This window comes from Perognathus longimembris, chromosome 2, assembly GCF_023159225.1.
Source record: "Perognathus longimembris pacificus isolate PPM17 chromosome 2, ASM2315922v1, whole genome shotgun sequence".
Classification (NCBI taxonomy): domain Eukaryota; kingdom Metazoa; phylum Chordata; class Mammalia; order Rodentia; family Heteromyidae; genus Perognathus; species Perognathus longimembris.
In genome coordinates this window covers 150,811,092-150,830,331 of record NC_063162.1, presented here as the reverse complement: position 1 = coordinate 150,830,331, position 19,240 = coordinate 150,811,092, and the positions used below count along the sequence as shown (strand labels likewise).

The following is a 19,240-nucleotide window of genomic DNA, read 5'->3' as shown; positions in this document are numbered from 1 at the left end:
CACAAAGGAGAGGGACAAGTTAACCTCAAGTGGAAGACTGACATTGCCATTCCTTCTGAGGTGGGACGTGTGTGGCACCTGTGTTTAATATTACGTTCTGAGGGCTGGAGAGGGAAGAAAGAGATCCTGGGTAGTGTTAGGGAAAGGCCACTTCCTGTTTCTGTGATAAGTAATCAGAGCTGTGTTCTCAAGTTGAGTCTTCCGTGCAGTACGTGCGTGCACTGCTCCAAAGTACTCTAGTAGGATTTAGGAGGCAAATAAGAGGACTGAGAAGCTTGCCTGGTTCTTGGTGTGTATTAACAGCAAGCTCAGTTATACTGCAATTGGAGCTACTTCTTGCCAGCATGAAGGCACGCACACTGGTTTGAGGCCTGTCTGAACTGTGTCAGACCCTGGCTCAAAAACAGATCTCTTGGGGCTGGGAATATGGCCTAGTGGTGTGGTAGAGTGCTCGTCTCATATACATGAAGCCCTGGGTTCACTTCCCCAGCACCACATAAATAGAAAATGGCCAGAAGTGGCGCTGTGGCTCAGGAGGTAGAGTGCTAGCCTTGAGCAAAAAGAAGCCAGGGACAGTGCTCAGGCCCTGAGTTCAAGGCCCAGGACTGACCAAAAAAAAAAAAAAGATATCTTGTTTAGACACCACTATGTCTTTGGTACTCTTGTTACAAGCTGGGCTTGTGCCTGGTGCCAGTGGCTCATACCTGCAATCCTAGCTACTCAGGAGGATGAGATCTGAGGATAGTGGTTCAAAGCCAGCCTGGGCAGGAAAGCCGTGAGACTGTGATCTCCAATTAACCACCAGAAAACCAGAAGTAGCACTGTGGCTCAAGTGGTAGAGCACTAACCTTGAGCTGAAGAGTTCAAGGACAGTGCCCAGACCCAGAGTTCAAGCCCCCGGACAGACAAGAAAGAAAAAGGAAAAAAAAAAATTGCTCAAATGGCAAAAGACATGTTCCTTTATCTGGTAGAGTGGCTTTTTTTGTAAAACAGAATTACTCATTTACCCTCGTGCCAGGCCACACTGAACTGTTGTTCTCTCTCACAGGGAAGTCCTCCTTGACCATTCAGTTTGTTGAAGGACAGTTTGTTGACTCCTACGATCCAACCATAGAAAACAGTAAGTATTGTTTTCAAGTACTCGGGAACTGAGAATGCTTGTCTTGCTGCCTACAGCCAGCCATTGTATGCTCCTGGACCCTGGGATTGCATGCTATTCCATTAAACCTACCTTTCTCTTAGGGTCAAAGATAGCTTCTGGGTCCCCAGTCAATTAGTCCTGCACCAGAATCTTCATGTTCAGAATCTGCTTCAAGAAACCAGGGAGCAGTGTTTGTTTTGATTTTTTTTTTTCCCCTCCTTTCTCCCCAGTAGCCCCCTTTCCAATCTTGAGCCTGAAGAGAAAGGAGGGAGACACTGCGGCCCCTGGTTGGTCCCTTGCTTGCATAGGAGAGCACTCCCAGGCTCCGCTCCTCGAGACTTGGAAGACACGGCCATTTTGAGATAGGAGCAAGGGGCCCCCACAGCATGAGAAAGACTGCATTCAGACCCCGTGCAGCTCAAAGCACAGACAGGCAGAACCAGCCACAGCCTTTGCTCCATGTACATCTTTCTAAAGATTTTAGGGGTCTTTGAGGATAATCGGGAAACGGCAGGGAAGCCGGTGAAAGCAGAAGCCGGGCTTGTTTAGGGCTATTGTAAAATGCCAGGTGGGCCCTAGGACCAGCTGGGGACCAGCCTCCTCGGATTCTGGAGACCAGGACTTCCCTAGGAATTTGTCACAAGTAACAGAAAGCTTGAACGTGGGCTATATCAAGTCCTCATTGGTGTGGATAAGGACCCGTAACTGGTGGTTCCCTTCATAAACTTGAAACAACAAGGCTCCTTACCAGAAGCGTAGAGAAACACCCTTAGGCGCACTGGCTTACCACAGGCTTGGCAGGCCGGCCTGCAGGCCTAAGGGGCCAGCGACTTTTCTTTCCTTAGTCCAAGAACTAAAGGGCAAAGAGTAATATTGTGTCGTGTACATTACATAAAATCTATGTTTTGATATTCATATGTGTTGGCTACTGAATATTTGGTTTGTTGTTAGTGTTTTGCAAGGTTGAGACTGGAAGCCAAGGCCTGGCAGGTGCTCAGCAAGTGCTATGCTGCTGACTATATTATCTATCACTGCGTTAGCTCTACACTGGTAGCTGTTAAATTGTTACGCCAGACACCGTGTGGCCCATAAAGCTTAAAATATTTTCTATCTAATCCTTTATAGGAAAACTTTGCCCACTATTGGTTTAATAGTGTCCTGATACACTAGTGGCAGAAAGGGAATCCTGTTAGTTGCTGCACTAGCTCTTAAAAATACCCATGTTTGGAAGTAACCCCAGGTAGGGTATGGAGGGTAAAAGCCTGACTAAATCCTGTGTTGAAGCTAGCTGGTCACTTACAGAACAGTCATAAGCAAGTCTGAGAAACAGACGGATTGGCATTGGGGGTGTTACTTGGGTTTTGAATTTGGCCTGGCACTTGCTAAAATACGCAGACATTCTACCACTGAGCCATGCCTCCACCCCAGATTTGTTTGTTTGTGTATTTATTGGTGCCTGTGCTGGGGCTTGAATTTAGAGCCTCTCAGTAGGCTTTTTTTTTTTTTGGCCAGTCCTGGGCCTTGGACTCAGGGCCTGAGCACTGTCCCTGGCTTCTTTCCGCTCAAGGCTAGCACTCCGCCACTTGAGCCACAGCGCCGCTTCTGGCCGTTTTCTGCATATGTGGTGCTGGGGAATCGAACCTAGGGCCTCATGTATCCGAGGCAGGCACTCTTGCCACTAGGCTATATCCCCAGCCCTCTCAGTAGGCTTTTTCACTCATGCCACTCTGCTGCTTGAACCATGCTTCTAAGTTTCAACTTTTTGCTAGTTCATTGGAAGTGTCTAGCGGAGCTGGCTTTGAAGTACAATCCTCGGATCTCAGTCTCCTGAGTATGATTGTAGCATGAGCCACCACAATCCTGATTTTGCTCATTATTTTTGATTTAGGATCTAACTGTTCTATCTAAAAACAATGGCCTTGTTTAAACAATGGCTCAGAATAAAAGTCCAACTTTTATAACTCAATATTATCTATAGAATAAACAAGTTTAGTGCCAGCCAGTGGCTTGCACCTGTAACCTTACTACTTAGGAGGCTGAGATTTGAGCAGCTGTGTGCCGAACATTCCAAATGTTCGGGTTGTTTCATTTTTAGGTTATGAAGTGTTACCTACTTTCGTTTCTTTGAAAAAGAATCAGGTTACCCAAGCTTGATTTTAGTCAGCCACAATGATTCTTAGTTAAACAGTACAAGTAGGGGAGAATCTGAACCACGCAGAAGACTCCTCTTTCTTGTTTCCTGGCAAGTGTTCTTGAGATCATTAGGGTTCTGGTATGTTGTCACTTCTGACTTGAAATGGGCTGGAATTAACTTATTTAAATTAATGTGTTTTTATTTCCTTGTAGCTTTCACAAAGTTGATCACAGTAAATGGACAAGAATATCATCTTCAACTTGTAGACACAGCTGGGCAGGTAAGTGACTTCTGAAACCTCAGACTCTCCCGCAGCGGAACGGGCGTTTACTTTTTGGTCTGAGACCTGGACTCTATGTCTGTAATTAATCTGAGGCTTGCTTTCACCCATTGGCTACCGCTCTATTACTGGAGCCACAGTCTAACCCCAAAAATAGATTTTTAATGTTGTGGGGGTGGGGTTCTCTATTCCAGAGTCATTTGTGCGTGCTTTCCCTCTGTAGTATGTATTGTATATTAAGAGCAAAAGTAAATGGTACATCCCAGCATGAGAATACACGGGGAAGAAACAACTGATGGCGTCTTCTGAGTGCTTGCTCATAAAGCACTGGTTCAGTTACCGTCCCAGACTCAGTCTGCACGTTATCTTCTGTTTATGTAGTTACTGTATGGTGAATATATATACTGTATACTGCATATATAGTGGAGGCTGTGGAGTGTTGGTTTGTTTTTCTATGCAATAGGCAATTGCCAAAATTCAAGCTGCTACCACACACCACTTGTAAGATAATAATCAGGGTACTGGAAATAGAGCTGTGATTCAAAATGATAAAGAGTACTAGCCTTGGGGCTGGGGATATGGCCTAGTGGCAAGAGTGCTTGCCTCGTATACATGAGGCTCTGGGTTCAATTCCCCAGCACCACATATACAGAAAAAAACGGCCAGAAGTGGCGCTGTGTGGCTCAAGTGGCAGAGTGCTAGCCTTGAACAAAAAGAAGCCAGGGACAGTGCTCAGCCCCTGAGTCCAAGCCCCAGGACTGGCAAAAAAAAAAAAAACCACACACAAAAAGAGTACTAGCCTTGAGTGAAAAAGCTCAGGGACAGAGCCCAGGCCCTGAGTTCAACCCCATGAATGACCTCCCCCGCCCCCCCCAAGAAAAAAAACATAAATAAGATAATTCCCTGAGTTCAAGCCCCACGAATGACCTCCCCCCCCCCCCAAAGAAAAAAACATAAATAAGATAATGAGTATAGCCAGGTAATGTGGAATGGATTCATCCGGGGAACTGACTGGGAGCAAAGGGCACAAATAAGAATAATAGGAAATTAAAGCCCTTTTGACAGCTTAACCGCTCTGTTTCCATGGTGCCCAGTTCTGCTTTTCCTAGAAACTGTTCTGCTAGACAATTTCTCCCTGCGCTGGAGGGCGGGGAGCAGTGAAGCTGGGGCTTCAGTCCTGGCCCCTTCTGCCCTCGCGGCTGTAATCACAAAGGATCGGGCCAGCAGGAGGGTGAGGGGTGCTGTCGGCTCGGCCAGGTTGAACCCAGGGATGTGGAGTGGACTTAGGGTAATGAAACATGACTTAGGAGTTGCGAGTGAACTCCCAGTGCCTCATGGAAATGGAAAGTCACACACACACGAAGCAGAAGACAATTGTACTCGTATTCGCACTGGAAATGTAAGAGTTTCCATTCTGGGAGCTTGGAAGAAAATAAGCCAGAAACCATGACCGTGCAGTTGAGCGCGAGCTTGTGGTGGACACAGGCGTCTGTCCTCCGCCGCGCTGGTGCTCGCGGGCACTTGGGGTGAAGCCCTGTGGTCCTGGCGGGGCTGCAGGGTGGCTGCCCCTCGGGGGGTGTTGGGCTCTGCGCAGGGCATGGAGGACGAATGTCTGTTAGAAGTGCGCAGCCGGGGGCCCCTGGGCCGCCCGCCGGCTGGGCGGGATTCTTGGGTTAAGATGAGCCACAGCTTCATTTCCCAACCCAAACCCGAGTGGCGCAAGGGCAGCTGCGGGTGCCCTGGCGAGGGGACGGCCTTTCCAGTGACAGCGGGATTCCGACATTATGGAAATTGATTTTTTAACCCTTTTTCGTGCTTGTTTGTTGTGGGTGGGGTTTGGCAGTGCTGGGGTTTGAACTCCCCTCCTGTGTGCTGTGCTTTTTATCTTTGTTTGGGTCTTCGAGCTCCTGAAACGGGGTGAGGATAGGAATTGACAAGTCTTTGGTCACTGTGCTTAGCCCCTTCCTCTGCGCAAGAGTGGGAGCCCTGGCTCCGTGCGCGGGGCGGCCCCGGGCCCTCAGGCTGCCATGCACCCCACAGACGTGAGGAGGACATGTTCGTGGGGTCTCCTTAGCCGCACGGCGGGGCTGAGTCTCAGCACTGTGAGCACAGCGCTCCTGGCACCAGCTGCTGTTCCCCTGGCTTCTCTTACTAGTGGATAAGAGTATTAAGAGAACTTCTGCACAAAATATACCAATGTTTGCCCACTTTGAATATTGTAGGCAATTGCTATGCAGCTAATAGGTTTTGGTTTGGGGTGGGGGGGCGGTCATGGGGCTTGAACTCAGGGCCTGGGTTCTGCCTCTGGGCTTTTTGGCTCGAGGCACTCTACCACTTTGAGCCATAGCACCACTTCTGCTCTACTGGTGGTGAATTGGAGATGAGAGTCTCATGGCCTTTCCTGCCTGGGCTGGCTTTGAACTGTTACTCAGATCTCAGCTTAGGTAGCTAGGATGACAGACATGAGCCCCGGGCACTTGGCTTGATAGGTGTTTTGTTTTGTTTTGTTTTGTTTTTGCTGATCCTGGGACTTGAACTCAGGGCCTCGGCTCTGTCCCTGAGCCTCTCTGGGCTTAAGGCTAGCAGCCTTTTCTGTCTATGGAATGGAACCCAGGGCTTCATGCATGCTAGGTAAGCATTCCACCACTAAGCCACATTCCCTGCCCTCTACTGGTTTAAATTTCCTCCTCTTCCTCAAATGCTGGTGCCAGCCTCCTAAGGCCATTATGTCTAACAGGACAAGATGGGTACCCATGCTCACACTTGTAATACTAGCTACTCAGGAGACTGAGATCTGAGGATTATAGTTCAAAGCCAGCCTGGGTAGGAAAGTCTTGTAAAGCTTTTTGTTGTTGTTGTTGGTTGTGGGTGGGGCTTGAACTCTGGGCCTGGGCATTGTCCCTGAGCATTTTTGCTCAAGGATAGTACTTTACGCCTTTGAGCTACAGTGTCACTTCAAGTTTTCTGGTGGTTAATTGGAGATAAGATTCTCATGGACTTTCCTGCCCGGGATGGCTTTGAACCACGATCCTCAGATCTCAGCCTCCTGACTAGCGGGGGTTAGAGGAGTGAACGACCATTGCCAGCGGTAAGAGGCTTACCTACAATTACCCACCAGTAAGCTGGGAGTAGAAGGTATGGTTCAAATGGTGGAGCAGCACTAGCCTCGAACGAAAAAGCTCAAGGACAGCACCCAGGCTGGGGTCAGTCCCAGTACCAGCACAAGAAAATCAGAACAAATGATAATAACCATTTTTTATAGGCATTATGCAGATATGGGGGATAAAGCAGTAAGACTTGTAATTTCCCAGAAATTCTGGACTTTTTCATCTAGTGAAGAAAGTGTGGCAGTACTCACCCTTGAATGAAAGACCACAGAGTCCACCATCTACTCCTTCCTTCTCTCCGCTCGTCACAGGGACCATTGGCTTCCTCTGAGAGCCCTGGGGTCACCACTCTTGCCAGTCGTGGGGCTTGAGCTCAGGGCTTAGGCACTGTCCCTGAGCCGTGCTGTGCTCAAGGCTAGCACTCTACCACTTGTGTCACAGCACTACTTCCAGCTTTTTCTGTCTATGTAGTACTGAGGAATTGAACCCAGGGCTTCATGCACGCTAGGCAAGCACTCTACCACTAGGCCACATTCCCTGCCCCCACCAGTTTCTTAGTCTTGGCCAGAGCCCACTGTCATTTCTGAGCCATTCTGAAGTCTTCAGTGTTCATATTGTTTCTGGGACAACATTGGGCACTGCTTATATTGGGGACTTTACCCAAATGTAATTATTTTTTTTCTTCCACAGGATGAATATTCCATTTTTCCTCAGACATACTCCATAGATATTAATGGTTATATTCTTGTGTATTCTGTTACATCCATCAAAAGGTAAGACTCCAGACACTTGCATGAGTTTATCTCTGAATAAATAGCATGAATCCTCTTAATGGGAGTGTATCGTGATCATAGTTACACATGTTTGTAGGCTAAGTGTTTATAATGCAGTCAACTTAAGGTGAAAAGAGGTATTTCCAGTATATGTTCTGTTATTCTGACAGAGTAGAATCTGTTTTCTTTTGTTTTTTTTTCTTTTTGCCAGTCCTGGGACTTGGACTCAGCACTGAGCACTGTCCCTGGCTTCTCTTTGCTCAAGGCTAGCACTCTGCCACTTGAGCCACAGCGCCACTTCTGGCCGTTTTCTATATATGTGGTGCTGGGGAATTGAACCCAGGGCTTCATGTATACAAGGCGAGCACTCTTGCCACTAGGCCATATTCCCAGCTCTAGAATCTGTTTTCTTATCTGTACTTTCTTTGGTCAGTCATAGGACTTGAACTCAAGGGCTGGAGCTGTTCCTGAGCTCTTTTACCCAAGGCTAACACTCTACCACTTTGAGCCACAGCTCCACTTCTGGTTTTCTGGCAGTTAATTGGAGATAAGAGTCTCACAAGGACTTTCTTGCCTGGGCTGGCTTTGAACCACAATCCTGAGATTTCAGCCTCCTGTGTAGCAAGGATGACAGGCACAAGCCACCAGCGCCCAGCTCATCATCATCTTTGAATATGCATTTCCTTAGTGATGAGAACATTACTTTTTACATCACCTATATCCAGGATGTGTCAGCTGTGATTTCCACTTGAGTGTTTTATAGTGAAATACTTGAGCAGTTAAGTTGAACTATTCAAAGATCTCTGGGGTTTTCTTGCACTGGTTTTTTTTTTTTCTGCAGTGCTGGGGGTTGAACCCAGAGCCTGCCTTATTAGGCTACCTCTCAGCCCTCCCTCTGGTCTGTCTCACACTGCATTAAGAAGCAGTGTCATCCTTTCTTTCTCTCCCCTTTCCCCCCCCCCTTCTTCCCTTTCCCTTTTGTGTGTGTGTGTGTGTGTAGTTCCTGGGACTTGAACTCGAGGCCTGGGTGCTGTCCCTTGAGCATCTTTTGCTCAAGATTAGCACTCTACCATTGAGCCAGGGCACCACTTGTGGCTTTTTCTGTGATTTAATTGGAGATGAGATATGTCTCACAGACTTTCCTGTCCAGGCTGGCTCCCAAACTGTGGCCCTCAGATCTCGGCCTCCTTAGCTTTCAGGGAAACAGTTATCATCCACACTGCTGTTCAGAAAGTCCATAGCAGAAATGAACAGCTGTGAGGTGCTGCTGGCATGAGCAGGCGCTGGGCCTGCAGGGACCTTTGAGTGGCGGAGTCCTCAGACTGTTGTGCCCTAGCACACCAAGGGTCATTGCACTAAACTGGCCTCTGTAAGCAAGTGGGCGGCTCTCATTTCTTTCTGAAGGTGGGCCGTCATCGCTTTTTAAGGTTACTTACCAAAACCCTACTAAGTTAATAATAAACTGAGTTGTAATCAGCAATTCAAACCTTGCTTTTCACTGATCAACCTGTTGTCAGTGGAAGCCAAATCATTTAATTGGGGTCATGGGAGAGGCTTTCTCTATGGAGTGAGGGCTCGCTGCAGTGCTGTTGGGACGGTACGGGAATCTGGACTGACTGTCAAGGCGTGGACATTACTGTTTCAGGCCTGCTCTGCACACCTCAATCCATTTCTAACTGGCTCTTGCCCTGTGGGGATATTTCTCATTTTTTGTTTGTTTGTCAGTTGTGGGGCTTGAACTCAAGTCCTGGTTACTGTTCCTGAGCTCTTTTGCTCAAGGCTAGCACCTTACCATTTTGAGCCACAGCACCATTTCTGGTTTTCTAGTGGTGAATTGGAGATGAGAGTCACGTCTTTCTTTCCCTGCCTGGGCTGGCTTTGAACCACAGTCCTCAGATCTCAGCCTCCTGAGGACCTAGGATTACAGGTGTGAGCCACCAAGTGCCTGGCTTGTTTTTGTTAATTTTCTTGAAATTGGCCATTCTGACTGGAGTGAAGTGGAATCTCAGTGTTGTATTGATTTGCATTTCCTTTATGGCCAGGGATATTGAACATCTCTTGGCCATTTTGTTTCTTTTTGAGAGGTCTCTTTAAGTCATTATCCCACTAATTTTAGGTCAGTAGCCCATTAATGGGTTATTTCTTTGAGGGTTTATTTTTTAGAAGTTTTTAATTTTTGGAGCTCTAAGTATATTTTGGATATTAGACACTTGTCCTGACCTATAGCTGGTAAAAATCTTTCCCATTCTGTGGGCTCTCTGTTTAGTTTGCTAGCCATGTCCGTCACCATGCAGAAATTTTAAGTTTGAGACAATCGTATTTATCCATCTTTCTTTGAAAGCCCAACAAAATAAGTGCCATGACATGGATACATGTAAGAGGGTAAGGTGAGTTCAGGGAAAGAGGGGAAGAAGGGAATTGTTGGTGGGAGTGCAAATTAGTACAACCACTTTGGAGAACAGTATGGAGGTTTCTCAAAAAGCTCAACATAGACCTACCCTATGACCCAGCCATACCACTCCTAGGCATCTATCCTGAACAGCAGGTCCCAAGATATCAAAAAGAGGGCTGGGGATATAGCCTAGTGGCAAGAGTGCCTGCCTCGGATACACGAGGCCCTAGGTTCGATTCCCCAGCACCACATATACAGAAAACGGCCAGAAGCGGCGCTGTGGCTCAAGAGGCAGAGTGCTAGCCTTGAGCAAAAAGAAGCCAGGGACAGTGCTCAGGCCCTGAGTCCAAGGCCCAGGACTGGCCAAAAAAAAAAAAATATATATCAAAAAGACATCTGCACTTGGATGTTTATCGCGGCACAATTCACAATAGCCAAAATATGGAAACAACCCAGATGCCCGTCCACAAATGAATGGACCCAAAAAATATGGTACCTATACACAATGGAATCTACATAGCGATTAGGAATGGTGAAATATTGTTATTCGCAGGGAAATGGTCAGAACTTGAACAAATAATGTTGAGCGAGACAAGCCTAGAACACAGAACACAAAGGGGCATGATCTCCCTGATATATGACTGTTAAGATGGGGTGACAGAGACAGTAGAGACCAGGTCTGTGAAACCAAAAACTGCTTGTCAAATGGTATTTCCCACAGGATTGGGTCAGCGACCCAACATTATGTATCCAAAACCAAACAACTCAAGATATAAAGGTCAAAAATAGACCTCTCAGTGGATCACAATAGCTCAAAAGCTATGTATGTACGTTCATATAAGACTATTGTTGACATATTGTCTAATATCGACATTACATTTAAAGCCCTAGGCGAATTTTCTTGGGCGTAGGCCACGTGGCTACTGTATATGTTCTTTTTTTTTTTTTGGCCAGTCGTGGGCCTTGGACTCAGGGCCTGAGCACTGTCCCTGGCTTCTTCCCGCTCAAGGCTAGCACTCTGCCACTTGAGCCACAGCGCCGCTTCTGGCCGTTTTCTGTATATGTGGTGCTGGGGAATCGAACCTAGGGCCTCGTGTATCCGAGGCAGGCACTCTTGCCACTAGGCTATATCCCCAGCCCCACTGTATATGTTCTTGATACAATGTATATTGAATATATGTCTACCTGACCTAGGGAAAGGAAAGAAAAACAGGGTGTAAGATATCACGAGAAATGTACACACTGCCCTACTATGTAACTGTACCCCTGTGCTCAACACGTTGTCAAAAAATTTTGTTTAATAAAGTGTAAAAAAAAAGAGGGGAAGAAGGGAGAAAATGCAGGCAAGAATTCATTGTCAATCTCATACTGCAGAACTGAGGAATATAAGGGAAGAAGGAGGGGGTTGAAGAAGATGGAGAAGTTGATGATAACACAGATCAAGATGCATTGTGCACATAAACTGCTTTGTTAAAAAAGAAGAAAAAGCCAGATGCTGGTGGCCACACCTATAACCCCAGCCCCTTGGGATGCTGAGTAGGGCTGGTGGTCTAAAGCCAGCTTCCGGGGCAGGGAGGTAGGGGAGAAGGTTCTCTCAAGCTGAAGTGGAGTTGTGGCTTAAAGTGGCACAGTCCTGTTGTTGAATGCAAAGGCTCAGGGATAGCAGATAGCATTGAGGTCCTGAGAGTTGTACAACTACTTGAAGATTTGATTGATTGATTGCTGGTCCTGGGGCTTGAACTCAAGGCCTGAGCACTCCCCCTGGCTTCATCTTGCTCAAGGCTAGCACTCTACCTCTTGAGCCACAGCGCCACTTCTGGCTTTTTCTGTGTATGTGGTGCTGAGGAATTGAACCCAGGGCTTCATGTATGTGAAGCAAGCACTCTACCACTAGGTCATATTCCCAGCCAATAAAAATATTTCTTGAGAAAAGAAAAACGGGAGAAAATTTTTTAGAAAGTAGGTGCGTAATTCCATGTTTTTTGTCTTGTAGTTTTGAAGTGATTAAAGTCATCCACGGCAAGCTGTTGGATATGGTGGGTAAAGTGCAGTAAGTAGTGTGCTTTGCTTCTCGTTTGATGGACTCATTACCCTTCGCGTCTTCTCATCCAGAGAATCTGGTGCTGACTGTTTTGTCTGTTTCCTTCTAAACAGAATACCCATTATGTTGGTTGGGAATAAGAAAGACCTGCATATGGAAAGGTGCGTTTCCTTTAAATCTTTGGTGTGTATATGTGTCTGTCTGTTCAAGTACATCCCGATTCTGGGATCTTGAACTTTTGGAGCCTGTGTGTTGTCCCTGAGCTTCTAGCACTTGAGCCACAGCTCTTATTTCCAGCTTTGTTTGTTTGTTTGTTTTTTGGTCAGTTGTGGGGCTTGAACTCTGGGCCTGGGCACTGTTCCTGAGCTCTTCAGCTCAAGCCTAGCACTCTACCACTTGAGCCACAACACCACTTACAGTTTTCTGGTGGTTATTGATGATAAGAGTCTCACAGACTTTTCTGCCCTGGCTGGTTTTGAACCTCAATCCTCAGATTTCAGCCTCCTGAGTAGCTAGGATTACAAGTGTGAGCCACTGCGCCCAGCTCTATTTCCAGCTTTTTGCTGATCGGTTGAAGATAAGAAAGTCTCCTGGACCTTGTTCCCTGGGCTGCCTTCAAACCGATCCTCAGGTTTCGGCCTCCCGTACTGGGATTACAGGCGTGAGGCCCCCGCCCGGCCCTTGCCTTATGAAATGAAGCCTCAGGAGGTTTAGTCGCCTAGTGTCCGTTTGCACCCTTTCCCGCATGTCAGGGTTGGGCTGCGGGGTTCACCTATTCGGAAAAGTGGTGGTGGGGCTGGAGGCGAGGTGGGGCGGGAGTGTTAGCCGGGGAGCAAAGGACTGGAATCCCAGAAGAAAAAATGGAAAAGAAATGTCGTTAGCACGGCAGGCGCAGCTACAGCGTGCATGGGGCACCGCGTGGGTTTAGAAAGCGCAGTGTCTTCCCGTGATCCGCTGTGACGAGGGACACTCCTGTGGTTCCCACGGTTTCTAGAACGCGCTGCGGCCCTGTCCTCTGCCCTTGCGCGCTTAGAGCCGGGCGGAGCGGGAGGACGGCGCCGGGCGTGGGAGCAGGTCACGGTCTCCGGCGGCGCGCACTGGCTGCGGCACGGGTGACCGCGTGCCCCGGCGCCGCTCCTCACCGCGCGGTCACGCGGCGGGTCGCGGTAGACGCTGCGGGCAGGAGGCTGAGGCGCTGAGCCCGGGCGCCGCTACAGGCGCCATGCGCAAGTGGCCCCTCAAAGCCGCGGCGGCCGCGCTCTTGTCTTGCAGGGTGATCAGCTATGAAGAAGGGAAGGCGCTGGCAGAGTCCTGGAACGCAGCATTTTTGGAATCTTCTGCTAAAGAAAATCAGGTTTGGAGTCACTGACGCTCACTGTTGTGTCGTGGCAGCCGTAGCCGCGCTCCTCCGCTGCGCTCGGCCGGCTCCCTGGCGCCTTCCTCCGCCTCTCACGCCAGCTGTGCGGTGCACTAGAAAAGCCATTCGTTAGATTGGTGGAGACGGCACGGCACGCTCTTGGTGTACCCCAGCTCTTGGTGCACCCCGTCTCCCTCTCTCCTTAGCGCGAGCTGGGGACTGTGCCTGTGCTCGTTCTTCTTTCGCTGTCCAGCACTCGCACTCGGTATCTGCTCCCCTCCGTGGCCCAGCCGCGCGGCCAACCCCGCCTGTGTCACTCGACACGGTGTCCCCGTCCCGCCCGCAGGGGGCCGTGGGGAGCGCGTCCCGGCAGACGTGGCTTCCGTTCTGGAAAGAGCACCACAGGCTCGCCTTCTGCCCTCCGTGCCCCCCTCCCCACTCGCTGCACGCCGCCCTCCGTGCCCCTCCCCACTCGCTGCACGCCACCCTCCGTGCCCCCCTCCCCACTCGCTGCACGCCGCCCTCCGTGCCCCCCCCACTCGCTGCACGCCGCCCTCCGTGCCCCCCACTCGCTGCACGCCGCCCTCCGTGCCCCCCACTCGCTGCACGCCGCCCTCCGTGCCCTTCCCCACTCGCTACACGCCGCCCTCCGTGCCCCCCCACTCGCTGCACGCCGCCCTCCGTGCCCCCCCACTCGCTGCACGCCGCCCTCCGTGCCCCCCCCACTCGCTGCACGCCGCCCTCCGTGCCCCCCACTCGCTGCACGCCGCCCTCCGTGCCCCCCCCCACTCGCTGCACGCCGCCCTCCGTGCCCCCCACTCGCTGCACGCCGCCCTCCGTGCCCTTCCCCACTCGCTACACGCCGCCCTCCGTGCCCCCCCACTCGCTGCACGCCGCCCTCCGTGCCCTTCCCCACTCGCTACACGCCGCCCTCCGTGCCCCCCACTCGCTGCACGCCGCCCTCCGTGCCCCCCCACTCGCTGCACGCCGCCCTCCGTGCCCTTCCCCACTCGCTACACGCCGCCCTCCGTGCCCCTCCCCACTCGCTGCACGCCGCCCTCCGTGCCCCCCACTCGCTGCACGCCGCCCTCCGTGCCCCCCCCACTCGCTGCACGCCGCCCTCCGTGCCCCCCACTCGCTGCACGCCGCCCTCCGTGCCCCCCACTCGCTGCACGCCGCCCTCCGTGCCCCTCCCCACTCGCTGCACGCCGCCCTCCGTGCCCCTCCCCACTCGCTGCACGCCGCCCTCCGTGCCCCTCCCCACTCGCTGCACGCCGCCCTCCGTGCCCCCCCCACTCGCTGCACGCCGCCCTCCGTGCCCCTCCCCACTCGCTGCACGCCGCCCTCCGTGCCCCTCCCCACTCGCTGCACGCCGCCCTCCGTGCCCCTCCCCACTCGCTGCACGCCGCCCTCCGCGCCCCCCTCCCCACTCGCTGCACGCCGCCCTCCGTGCCCCTCCCCACTCGCTGCACGCCGCCCTCCGTGCCCCTCCCCACTCGCTGCACGCCGCCCTCCGTGCCCCTCCCCACTCGCTGCACGCCGCCCTCCGTGCCCCTCCCCACTCGCTGCACGCCGCCCTCCGTGCCCCTCTCCACTCGCTGCACGCCGCCCTCCGCGCCCCTCTCCACTCGCTGCACGCCGCCCTCCGCGCCCCTCCCCACTCGCTGCACGCCGCCCTCCGCGCCCCTCCCCACTCGCTGCACGCCGCCCTCCGTGCCCCTCTCCCCACGCCCACCCCACTGGCACCCACCCCGCTCTCGGTGCGCCCCGAGCCCAGCGGGGGCTGCACACCTGTGGCTTGCAAGGCCGCCTGCATAAGATGCCACCCCCTCCTCCTTCCCCTCCCCCCTGGGGCTTGAACCCAGGGTCACCCCTGAGGGGCCCGTGGGGCGTCGAGTGGCGTGAGCACACGGGAGTCCTGCGTCTGCATTGATTATTGGGCGCCAAATCGTTTCTGTTAAGATTAGTTCTTGGGGGCTGGGGATATAGCCTAGTGGCAAGAGTGCCTGCCTCGGATACACGAGGCCCTCGGTTCGATTCCCCAGCACCACATATACAGAAAACGGCCAGAAGCGGCGCTGTGGCTCAGGTGGCAGAGTGCTAGCCTTGAGCGGGAAGAAGCCAGGGACAGTGCTCAGGCCCTGAGTTCAAGGCCCAGGACAGGCCAAAAAAAAAAAAAAGATTAGTTCTTGGGTTTAAGGTGTAAACTAACTGCAACCCAAGCACAGCCCGTCTCACGCACGTGGGTGCTGGCACTCGGGGGCCCGGCCGGCGTGGGGGGGGAGCCGCGCTATCTGCCCAGCGAGCGGAGGGTGGCGGGCCCCGCACAGCCTGCCCTCCACCGGGCAGGTCGGGGGGACCAGGAGCTAGCTGCGTGCGCTGCTAGGCATCACTGCGCCCCACGGGATTCCTGCGGGGGAGGGGCACGCTCGCCAGGAGAGGAGAGGAGGGCCGCGCCGCGCCAGGGGTGTCTTAGGCTGGACAGGCGGAGCGCGTGCGTGGCTTGAGCTTTCCTGGGCACACCAGGTGGGTGGGAGGCGAGCTAGAAAGACAGCGAGGTCTCTAGGCCCTGCCCGTGGGGCTCCGTGGTGAGGGAGAAGGGCCCTTTGGGGAGACACTGCAGGAAAAGCAGGACCTGCAAAGGAAACGAGCCAGAGCAGAGACCCCGGAAATCCAGAGTTGGGGGGCAGGCTAGCGCAAGTGAGGAACCAGCCCAGCCCTCTCTGGCCCCCATCTGCAGAACGGGCTGCGTGCCATCTTTGAAACTAAATCCATGAAAGTGAAGGTGAGGGGCTGGGAATGTGTCCTAGCGGTACAGTGCTCACCTAGCACGCATGAAGCCCTGGGTTCGATTCTCCAGCACCACATACACAGAAAACAGTCAGAAGTGGCGCTGTGGCTCAGGTGGCAGAGTGCTAGCCTTGAGCAAAAAGAAGCCAGGGACAGTGCTCAGGCCCTGAGTCCAAGGCCCAGGACTGGCAAAAAAAAAGATGTGAGCGGGAGCCAGTGGCTCACGCCTGTAATCCTAGCTACTCAGGAGGCTGAGATTGAGGTTCAAAGCCAGCCCAGGCAGAGAAATCCCCATGAGACTCTGTATCTCCAACTAACCACTTAAAAATCAGAAGTGGCGCTGTGGCTCAAGTGGTAGAGCGCTAGCCTTGAGCACAAAGAAGCTCAGGAATATTGTCCAGGCCCTAAGTTCAAGCCCCACACCAACAACAACAAAAAAAATACTTTTTTAAAAAAACTCTGAAGTAGTAAAGCTACCAGACTTGTGAAAAAGCTAAAGAACTACACCAAGCCCTGAGTTCAGACCTCATTGTCCATTAAAAAAACACAACACAAAACCCTAACTCTGTCTTGGTTTCTTCCTTCTCTTTAGACTGCTGTTGATGTTTTTAAAAGGATAATTTTGGAGGCAGAAAAAATTGATGGGGCTGCATCACAAGGAAAGTCGTCGTGCTCAGTGATGTGACGATTTCGCTGGAGCTGCAGACACTGGGGTCTATTCTACCTGGAGAAGCAAACTGCCCGCCGGCCTTGGCACACTCTGCTGCTTTTCTCTTCTGTTAACCTGAAAGATAGCATTTGGGTCAGAACTCCTGCCCTTCCAGATTATGTTCAACTCTGACTGTCCAAATGAGTTCACTTCCATTTTCAAATTTTAAGCAATCATATTTTCAATTTATATATTGTATTTCTTAATATTATGACCAAGAATTTTATCGGCATTAATTTTTTCAGCGTAGTTTGTTGTTTAAAATAATGTAATCATCAAAATGATACATATTGTTACACTACTATTAACTAGGCTTCAGTGTATCAGTGTTTATTTCATTGTGTTAAATGTATACTTGTAAATAAAAATAGCTGCAAACCTTAACCCTTTGTGCTGCTTGATGTGACTCTTTTTTTGTCGGTCATGGGGTTTGAACTGAGGGCCTAGGTGCTGAAACCTGAGCTCTTTTGCTCAAGGCGAGTGCTCTACCGCTTCTGGTTTTCTAGAGTTGATTGGAGATAACAGTCTCGTGGGGACTTTCCTGCCGGGGCTGGCTTCGAGCCATGACCCTCAGATCTCAGCCTCCTAGGTAGCTAGGATGACAGGCGGGAGCCCCCTGCACCCAGCTTGCAATCCTGTCCTCCGGAGACTTGATGTCCTGGCACCCAGGGGCGTCCCAGGCTTCTGGGAACCTGTGGCCCCAGCCCGAGTGCGGCCGCCCCGAGGGCTCCAACACTGGCTCTGCCCCCTCGGCCCTTCCTAGAGCCAGGAGGCATGGCAGCCGGCCATCCGTCAGGGCCTCGCAGTGGGAACGTGCTGACCGTGGGCCGGGCACCCCACTTCCTCTCCACCGCCGTTGGACTTGAACTCAGGGCCTGAGCACTGTCCCTGGCTTCTCCCTGCTCAAGGCTAGCACTCTGCCACTTGAGCCACAGCGCCACCTCTGGCCGTTTTCTATATATGTGGTGCTGGGGAATCAAACCCAGGGCTTCATGCATGCGAGGCAAGCACTCTACCACGAGGCCATGTTCCCAGCCCTTCATCCTTGTTCTTAGCGTGCGTTCTCAGTTCCTAGTGGTTCATTTATCACATTTAACTCATACCAACTCAGTTTTTTTTTGTTTTTGTTTTTTTGCTTTTGCCAGTCCTGGGCCTTGGACTCAGGGCCTGAGCACTGTCCCTGGCTTCTCCCTGCTCAAGGCTAGCACTCTGCCACTTGAGCCACAGCGCCCCTTCTGGCTGTTTTCTGTATATGTGGTGCTGGGGAATTTGAACCCAGGGCCTCATGTATACGAGGCAAGCACTCTCGCCACTAGGCCACATCCCCAGCCCCCCAACTCAGTTCTAATAGTCATTGTGTACTTATTTGTACTGCTATAGTCATGAATGACATTTTTATATACTGCTTTTTAAAGTTGTCCTTTATTTTTATAATTATTTTGTGCTGATTGGTCCTAGGGCTGGCTAGATTCAGGGCCTCTGTGTGTGTGTGTGTGCGCGCGTGTGCGTGCGTGTGCGCACTGGTCCTGGGTCTGAACTTGGAACCTGGGCACCGTCTCACTTGAGCCAGAGCTCCACTTTGGACTTTGTTTTGGTAGTTGAGGGAGATAGTCTCAGACGGCCGTGCTGAAGCTGGCTTTGAACCACAATCCCCCCATCTCCGCCCCCCAGCAGATTAGACATGGGCCCCCAACTCCCAGCCTGAAGTCTTACATTCCCTAGGAAGCCAGTGGGGGGGGGGCACGCGGCTGGGGAAGGGCCCCCTCCACACCACAGAGGACACAGCTCCATGGCACAGCCCCATTTCCAGCCCCGGGGGGTGGGGGGCTGCACCCCGGGGGCCTTCGCTGCTCTCCGCGCGGCTGAGCTCTCTGATGCTCACCGTGGCCACGTGTTTGCAAGCTTGGCGGCTTCCGGCTGACCCCGCCACCCCCTGCAGCGCTCACCGGCGCCAGGGTCCCCGCTGCCCACCCCGGCTCCCCACGAATTCCCTGCTCCCGGCCTCCACGTGGACGGTCAGACGAGACGGTGACCCGGACCCTTCCGTCACAGGCGGGTTTGCCAGCCCTCCTTCCCGTCAGCCCCAGGGGCGGAGAGCACGCGCCCAGCGTGACACAGACCAGCCACGCGCCGTCCCATGCGCCCAGCCGTGACGCAGGCCAGCCACGCGCCAGCCGTGACGCAGACCAGCCACGCGACAGCCGTGACGCAGACCAGCCACGCGCCCAGCCGTGACGCAGACCAGCCACACGCCAGCCGTGACGCAGACCAGCCACGTGCCCAGCCGTGACAGACAAGTCCACGTGCCCAGCCGTGACACAGACAAGTCCACGTGCCCAGCCGTGACAGACAAGTCCACGTGCCCAGCCGTGACACAGACAAGTCCACACGCCCAGCCGTGACAGACCAGCCACGCGCCTAGCCGTGACACAGACAAGCCCACAGGCCGTCCCGCCGACAAGTTCCGTCCTCCCCCCCCCCCGCTCCGCTGAACCGGCTGCGGCCGGGGCTCCCAG

The 19,240-nt window shown here is 52.5% G+C and overlaps 1 protein-coding gene and 1 long non-coding RNA gene across 2 annotated transcripts in view; one reads left to right on the top strand and one right to left on the bottom strand.

Moving 5' to 3' along the window:
- LOC125347334 overlaps positions 1-9,186 on the bottom strand; it is a 25,648-nt gene extending 16,462 nt beyond the window's left edge. Inside the window, exons 1-2 of the long non-coding RNA XR_007210146.1 lie at positions 9,176-9,186; positions 1,764-1,767 (exon numbers count right to left, since the gene is read on the bottom strand). This is a non-coding gene — a long non-coding RNA (uncharacterized LOC125347334). The remainder of the gene's footprint in view (positions 1-1,763; positions 1,768-9,175) is intronic.
- The window catches only part of Rheb (Ras homolog, mTORC1 binding), a 37,000-nt gene extending 19,892 nt beyond the window's left edge, over positions 1-17,108 (top strand). The window contains exons 2-8 of the mRNA XM_048340491.1: positions 1,049-1,120; positions 3,488-3,555; positions 7,353-7,435; positions 11,821-11,877; positions 11,982-12,029; positions 13,141-13,222; positions 16,608-17,108. Of these exons, the coding sequence (XP_048196448.1) occupies positions 1,049-1,120; positions 3,488-3,555; positions 7,353-7,435; positions 11,821-11,877; positions 11,982-12,029; positions 13,141-13,222; positions 16,608-16,700 (503 nt within the window). The 3' untranslated portion in view covers positions 16,701-17,108. The remainder of the gene's footprint in view (positions 1-1,048; positions 1,121-3,487; positions 3,556-7,352; positions 7,436-11,820; positions 11,878-11,981; positions 12,030-13,140; positions 13,223-16,607) is intronic.
- The last annotated feature ends 2,132 nt before the right edge of the window (positions 17,109-19,240 follow it).